General features: G+C 46.5%; 1 protein-coding gene across 2 annotated transcripts in view; it reads right to left on the minus strand.

Annotated features, from left to right (window-relative positions):
• Positions 1-512: 512 nt before the first annotated feature.
• Positions 513-8,111, minus strand: part of LOC135823438 (uncharacterized) — a 10,269-nt gene continuing 2,670 nt past the window's right edge. Inside the window, exons 1-4 of one of the 2 annotated variants that reach the window (XM_065336290.1) lie at positions 5,431-5,788; positions 4,744-4,869; positions 3,714-3,813; positions 513-2,183 (exon numbers count right to left, since the gene is read on the minus strand). In XM_065336290.1, the coding sequence (XP_065192362.1) occupies positions 1,368-2,183; positions 3,714-3,813; positions 4,744-4,862 (1,035 nt within the window). In that variant the 5' untranslated portion in view covers positions 4,863-4,869; positions 5,431-5,788 and the 3' untranslated portion in view covers positions 513-1,367. Of the gene's footprint in view, positions 2,184-3,713; positions 3,814-4,743; positions 4,870-5,430; positions 5,789-8,111 lie in introns of those variants that run through there. The other variant, XM_065336291.1, reaches the window with a different exon arrangement.

Here is an 8,111-nt window from a genome sequence, read left to right on the forward strand (position 1 = left end):
AAGCAGCAAGGCGGACCGATACCGGAACTGAGTTCCAGCGGTCAGCAGCTGAATAAGAAAGAGAGGAATAACCAGCGATATACCAGATGCGCAGAAGAAACGTTTGCCGGCATGCTGTGGAGTGCATTGGTGAAATATACCTATTTCAGGGGGGGGGGGAGGGGGGGGGGCTCGCTTCTAGCTGATTACACAAGAGAGCTGGTTTGCCCTAATTGGTTCTCCCGACGAGTAGGATTACCATGCGATTTAGGATTACCATGCGATTTGCCCTTACTAGTGTTAACTTATGGGAAATGATGCGGCCACCGAAACACCGAATAGCTTCATGAAAAGCAGTTTGATCTCAATAAAAGTTGTTTCCACATCGTCAGATCAATCAGTTTTAATTGAAAAATATTACTTTTCGGCCAAGCGTGACCATCATGAGTTATATTGAAAATGTCCAGAACAATCCCAGAGACTAACATTATTGTAATAGGCAGAAGGAAGACTCCGCTCCTTGCCCTCGACCAATTGAGCCCTCTACGGACGGTGGATGAACTTTACATAGTATACCGCTATTCTCATTACCTAGTATATGCCCGAAAAGAAATGTACAGTGTAAATGAGTGTGAAAGATGTCTTCATTGTCAGATGCCCAGATAGACCAAGCCTTCGGCAAGTCTTTCAAATACAAATAAAATTTGAAAGACGTAACGTCTTTTGCATAGCTTCGGGAATAAAAAAGCATACTATTGTGGAAGTGTGAAACTGCAGGGTAGGTCGCAAAGAGTGACTTCGAAATAGTGGTATGTACACGCTTGTGTCACTGTATCACGCTGTGTATTGGAAATCGGCTCTTGTTCCTCGACAATAGAGAGAACGGAGGTGGAATGACCATCCATTCCTTACTGTCTAATACCTTATGAATACAATGCCATTCCTCGTGATAACCTACATGTATCTACGCAGAGCAGTCAACGCCCATGGTAGCAGAGTGTCTCTTCCCAAGAATATGGACAGCTCGGTGAAGGTTCCTGCTACTCAAAGTCATGGCAAGAGAGAAACCATGAGGCAGAGGGGGCTGATATGAGGCTTTCCCATGCCTGGAAATACGGTAATTCTGCGCATGCAGATTGGGCGCTAGAAACATACTACAGGTATAAATTATTCAAATGCACTCATGGACTCACTCATGGCGAATGACGTTTGTGCACGGTCTCACGCCGCGTCAATTCAGTTGGGCCACAACTGGTGTGTGGACGCGGAAGGCGAATAGACAGGCCATGTACCTCGTGGCCCACACTACAGCCCTCCTCGCCCCATGCTGCGGAGTAAAGCTCACTCACTCACGGTTACAACCTACATGTAACTGGTCGCCGCTGTCTTCAGGCCACTGGCCACATGAACGTATTGTCCGGGAATTTGAGGTCCCCTATGAATACAGCTTTGCCATTCACGACTGGATGTACACTCCAGACACCGTTGCCTCTGGAACGCAGTTGATGCAGAAGACCATTCTCCCCTGCTTCCGACATCAACTGATGTAATGTCCCGTTGCCAAGGTCGTACAGGAGAAATTTGGCGTTTCTAAGGCCGGTTGCAGGGGCTTGAGTAGGTGCGGAGTTGTCAAAGGATACGTACATGCTAGTGGCAGGAACCTGGAGCAGGACGAGGAGCTCCTCGTTGGGGATATACTCCTCAGAAGTGCCACACCTCACATCACTCTTCTTGGTGTGCCCCAACACACTGATATCTAACTGAGAAGCCGCGTCTGCTTGAGCACACCAAACGGGATCCCCATGATTGCAGCTTATACTCTCACAGGTCACACTGAGATATGGTGAGCGTTTCCTGCATGTCCCTAAAGCGGACTTCTTTATTGAAGCAGGCTTCCTTTTAGCAATGAAATGCACCCGAGACCGGAACGTTTGGCCGATGCTGAGGTTGAAGTGAAACTGTCTGCGTATCTCGCTGGCCTGTTGACGCGACTTAGTTCCATCTGACGGGTTCGTATCTGTGGACTGCTGTACGTACACTACTGCACAGGCGAGAATCGCGATGATGAGCAGGGCGAGGAGCAGCCCTATCAGGGGAAGCTTCCGCATAATCTTGTGCTTTCGTCGCTTTCTGGGAGTCCGTGCCGCATTCAGTTCGGCGCCAGTGGCCACGTTCAGTGAAGCAGCGGGTCCATCAGTGATGTCCTAGAGACGACCAGAAAGTTACACATTGTGCTCTACTTCAGGGACTGCAATGAAACTTTAAGGCAGTGAGGTGCATTTAAAACAACAACCCGAAGTTGTATTTCACGAAGTGAACGCAGTGGGGATGTTGTATGTGCAGTGCTGCTAAATGAAATCCAGTCCAGCCACTCACCGTAACCGGATTGTTATCGAGTAGCACTGTAGTTTGGTGGGTGGTGATGTTGTCCTGCTGGCAGGGGCATAAGTGGGTGGTGATGTTGTCCTGCTGGCAGGGGCATAAGTGGGGGTGGTTCTGGGGGTGGCGCTGTTGGTGACAATGTAATTGGTCATGTATATGTGTATTTTGTACAGTGAAACCTGTCAAGGCGACCACTCTGATATGGCGACAACCTGTCCTAGAAGACCACTGGAACCAAGACCAAGGGATGCTATTTCCAGTCAATTGACCCTGGATAAGGAGACCACCTGGTAGCAGAGACCACATATTGAAGGTCCCTTGAGCGGTCGTCTTAGACAGGTTTCTCTGTATTTGTATTTCAAGGATTATACAGAGGCTCTACTCTAGGCCTGTCGAGGTGATCTCCTACTCAGAGAAATTTCATGTTTTCGGGAAAAGAATACAAGAGTACAACGAAAGAAAATAAAGAAATGAAGCAGACACAGCATTATAGTGGTGGTGTTTGGGGACGTTGTTGTTGTTGTTGTTGTTGTTGTTGTTGTTGTTGTTGTTGTTGTTGTTGTTGTTGTTGTTGTTGTTGTTGTTGTTGTTGTTGTTGTTGTTGTTGTTGTTGTTGTTGTTGTTGTTGTTGTTGTTGTTGTTGTTGTTGTTGTTGTTGTTGTTGTTGTTGTTGTTGTTGTTGTTGTTGTTGTTGTTGTTGTTGTTGTTGTTGTTGTTGTTGTTGTTGTTGTTGTTGTTGTTGTTGTTGTTGTTGTTGTTGTTGTTGTTGTTTGTTTGTTTATTTACAAAATAACAACGTGCTGGGGACGTGCTGGGGTTACTCGCATATCTAGTCTGTTCCAAAGTTCGGTGGCTGGAGGTAGCACAGCAACATGGGTGTGCAGTGATCTGGTCGACATTTAGCACATTTAGAGCACGTCATCCTTTTTAGATGTGTGTGCACATGGCTTCAAAGCCAAGGCCAAGGCAAAACTTTCATTGTAAGTCATTGACTGTCTTATCCTGAAGACGATATGAATCAGACATGTGATGGTATACGTGTGCAAAATGTACACGCAACTGTGCGTTTGTATAGAACGAACGGTAGTCATGCTACATGTACATGTACATGTACATGTATGTAGATCCTACTGTTGGGTTAGTTAAAATCCGGCCCAGAGTACAGATTGTGGCACCCAGTGCGTGTACGGATCTTGAATGATGTGTTGTCCTCAGAGTGGCGTGCTACGGCAAATACACGTACGCAAGTAGAATAAAACACAGTCCTGAGTTATCATGGGATTTGGTCCAGGGCCCTGACTTTGCAACTCGTGTCGGATTTCCCCTAGCAAAACTAGATCTGCAGCACGTACCTCTCCGCTACTGGCACTCGGTGAACTTGAATCGGCAAGACACGGCGTGTTGTGCTGCTCCTCGTACAGGCTGTGTTGACGGAATGGCCAGGTTAGGCCGCTGTTCAAAAACACACAAGTATGGTTAGAGAAAGACAACGTTTTCAGCTGTGCCATTTAAGTCAAGCGATCACGTGTATTTGCCTCCTCTGTGTAGTATCACTGCTTTGCCGCTGACTATGTCATTGGATGACTCTTGGTATTAGCGGCGATTACCACACTCTGGAAAGTGTGTTGCATGCAGAATCAACACTAACTTGGTATGACGTTATTATGAGCAGGTTCTTCCAATAAGCCATACACTGGTCAGTGACGATGCGAAAGCAATCAAAAATCTAAATCTTACATGTACTGGTGGGTGAATCAAATAATAATGCTCTATTTGTTGGATGGCTTGAATTGGCTTCTTTTCGACTCGATTCGCTCCTTGAGATTGTGTTCGCTGATACATGTGCATGTACATATACGACAGGTGAGATGCCTTTGGGGAAGGAACGTTTAGTCGATGTCCGTGTAATTTCAAGTTGTCATGGCAAGATTTGCACTCCTACAAGTACAATACATGTGGCTCTAGAACCCAAAAGGGGCATTGTGGGAATCTGATCTGTTGGTTAGGTCTGTTATCTGTTGGTTAGGGCTCAGGGTAGGCTAAAATAGACCACAAACAGAATTTTCTCCACAGCAGCTGGGTTCAAATTTCTTTCAGCAAAGTTCTACTAGTTCTGTTGGGATTCGACTCAATGGTGACAGTATTATACCTGTAGCTGTGGAGCCTTATTCCAGTCGCATGGAGCACAGCCGCATTCAATTCGGTGCATCAGCTTTGTCAACATTGAACCTGAATTGTAAAGGTGCAGGCGATAATTCTGCAGCTTCAAATTGGGTGTTTCGTCTGGCACTTCATGCTCGGTTTGCTATGGTTGCCTCCCCAGACCCTGAACTTCATTTGTGGGGTCGTACTAGAGATAGTTCTTAGGCTAGATTTACTAACCGTTGCAGTTTCTTTGGCAGGGTGTATGTCCTCCCTTCTGTCCCATCAGTACCAGCGGCTCCCCCATTCATTTCGTGGGATAGGCCATTGGCCCGTGTACCGCATTCGCTGTCCGACATCGCCAAGCTGCATGGGGAAAATAAAGTGGCAGGGTAGCATATGGCAGATTGTAGTAACACATTGATTTGCTGTATGTTTTGGTATTACTTTTGTTACTAGGGCAATCCACGCAGATTTCCAAAACATTTTTTGTATTCTTTCCCACCTGTGACACAACGTGTATCCACTCCAATCATGATTTCATTGCATATCCAAGCTTATTGCACTGATCGTATGCTACTTCTGGTGTTATAAGCAATGAAAGTAGTACCTTTGTACTTCAAACTATTGGTATCACATGTCTACAGCGTGAATCAAACGGCCAATTATGTCTGATCCTGTCACGACGACATTATAAAAAGGAAGAAACACACAATGGGCCAATGAAACATTTAACGACGCGCAAGAACGACGGCAAGGGAATCTCGATATCAATAAGATACGGATACAGGTGCGATATTGGTTAGAAATGGATACACGCCTTTATCAACCTCATGTCTTTGTTAATAAGACTGACCTCAAGGATTCTGTGGAACCTATAACTACACGCAATACTTTAGTTCGAGACCCATTTGGAGATATTCTTACCCGTCTGTGGATAGAGAACACCCGGTCGAACTGCTTAGGAGTTCTACAAATTTACGAGACCCTGGTTGCAGAAGCACAGCACTTGGGTAGAAGTCGAGAGCAGGCAGGTCTTGCAAGGTAGCTAACTCTCTACGAAGACGTGAAACCTTCCAAGTTTGAGCTATGGCAGTGTATCCAGAAGATCTATCGACCGGGGTAATCTTGCTTGGCCTTACCCAGAGCCTGGGCAGATTCAATCTTGAGAGTGGCAAGGCTCCGCGAAATGTTAAAAGACACTATTCAGCCGATGAACGGATAACGAGTATTGTGGCGTTATTACTCTGCGACTGAGGACGAAGAGGACGAGAGAAACCTGACGGGCTCACTACCTTCACAACTGCCTCGTATCATCATCACACTTGCTTTTATACCGTGGTCCTGTCGCAGTGTGTGATCAAAATTTAATCACCAGAAGTCATCTGGATGCCCTGCTGAAGATACTGTAGACCAAAGGTGCATCCCACAGTGTCACAAAATTATGCCCCCGGGTCGCCTCTCATTTGTGCTCGCATGGCGAGCAGAAAATCTCTGCTACCGCTATCCAAGGGAAGTTTCCACTTCGTCGCAGTTTGACGTCACTGGCATGGTCCTATGATGGACGGAGGTTCTGGAGCTGTTGACATTCGGCTCCACCTCTTGAATTCACCATTATCCTCTGCTCGTGCTAGCCACCAACGGCCTGTATCACGTGCGTGCAGATCTCACCGGGACCATCGGAATTCCCCGAACAGGAAAGCCAGTCCCAGCGGCGCCGCGGCGCGGTCAACCCGACCAGATTGCTCTAGTCGGACTGGTCCGCTATTGCAACTTGCCTGGTGGATTATTCTGTCCAAGGCCTTCTGCACCTTGCACGCCACAGGACCACAGGCCATGTCTCACACTAGCTTGATGAATGTGCGAAAGTGATTTCAGTGTCAAGCCCAGGGCGAAGTGTTCGAACTAACTTGCTGCTGGACACGGGCACACGTTCGTGCGTACTTTGATCCCTCAACTCGCGTAAGACTCAAGAGCCAGATGATCCGCAACTGTCCCGTGTTAATATTGTGCTCGTGCACATGTGTGTGTGTGTTGTAGTAGCGTGGAGAAAGAGTGAAGCCTGTGAAGACCGCTTTGAGAGTTCCTCTGAAACAAGCGATGCTGACCTTTGAAAGAGTGTAGCCTGTGAAGACCGCTTTGAGAGTTCCTGTGAAACAAGCGATGCTGACCTTTGAAAGAGAGAAGTTACACCGCACGTACCAGTGTTTGCACTCACCCATTGGTTTGCTTTTCAAATTTGATCAAATAGAGAGTGTAACACCAGTCAGGGTCTATTACGTAGGTTTTGCCAAGCACAATCTATTTTGCGTCATTGGCAGTCCAGGCGCGCACGCCCAATAGTGGATCATAGATACGATCCCGTCACGGCCGAGAAGCGCGAGCGATCGGAGAGCAGTATCGGTTTCCACGAAGGCGCTCAGACTTATATCAGGTCGGTCGCACTGGCAGGTGGTGCATGCATAATTATTGTTAAAAAAAGGTTCCGGAAGAAACTTGCAAACACTGTAATATCGTGTTGCAAGGGTCCTGCCAACATTCTCTCAACAGGTGATTTCCCAACTTTAATAGCCATGTTATTTCTACCACACGTAATCTTAGACTCGTGTATGTTTACTGTGGAGCACCAAATAATTGCACTTGCCGACGAGGAAATGAGTGAGGCTAACCAATCTGTGCTTTGCCAGCATTTCGTACCACATCTACCTAAGCAAGCACCGAGAGCCATAGCTCTGGCTTCATCTCAAGTAATTCAGCACCGCACGATGCGATGCCTTTGTCTGTCTTTCCCTAAATAGAACGGCTGGCTTGTAAAACTCATCAGAGCGCGTCTAGTTCTACTACGGTTACCACCAGTTCGTCATGGTCTCTTCCGTTTGTTCGAGCTACGGAAACTAGGCTGAAATCCATTTCTCAACATCTCAATTCTAACTTTAGTCGGTATTGATTATGTTACGGAATGTTCAGTGTACTGCGAAATAGTGAGCACAAACGGACTCGGCTTCCAAGATTCTACAAGCCAGTTTAGCCTACTGCCGGACAAGTGCTATAATAATAATAATAATATTGTAATGATGGAAAGTACGTTTTGAAGTAGAGACAACCGAACGGCGCTACCTCGGCTCTTCGTCTTATACTACTTCAAAGTACATAAGAGTCAGACAACATTTTCTTGCAACGGTTCATTTCGAACGTGGGCCATTGATATCCAGTCGCTTTGAAGTTGGAGTCTCTTTGTAAGTTACTCGCCCCAGCGGTCAGTTATCGAAGTCGAAGAGATCTGAAGACAGAACGCATTGTGTATTACAAGTATAATATGAAGGATAGATCAGACAAACATCTACATGTAGGTTCCCCCAATTTATGGGATAGCTACTAGAGGCATCAACGCTCTCCAGGCATAGCAAGGCGATGCTCGTATAGTTAAACAGTCCCTATGGGCGTAGTCGATGCAAGGTACGGAGCGCGTGGTAAGTGCATTTGTTGTTACATTATTTTAGGGTTGGCTAGTGTCTTCGGTTGTCTTTCTGTAGGTTCCCTTTCCTCCTCATTCCTTGGATATAGAAGTACACGTTTAGTTAGAGAAGGGAGAAAGAGAGATACATATA

Source organism: Sycon ciliatum, chromosome 8 (assembly GCF_964019385.1).
Source record: "Sycon ciliatum chromosome 8, ocSycCili1.1, whole genome shotgun sequence".
Classification (NCBI taxonomy): Eukaryota; Metazoa; Porifera; class Calcarea; order Leucosolenida; family Sycettidae; genus Sycon; species Sycon ciliatum.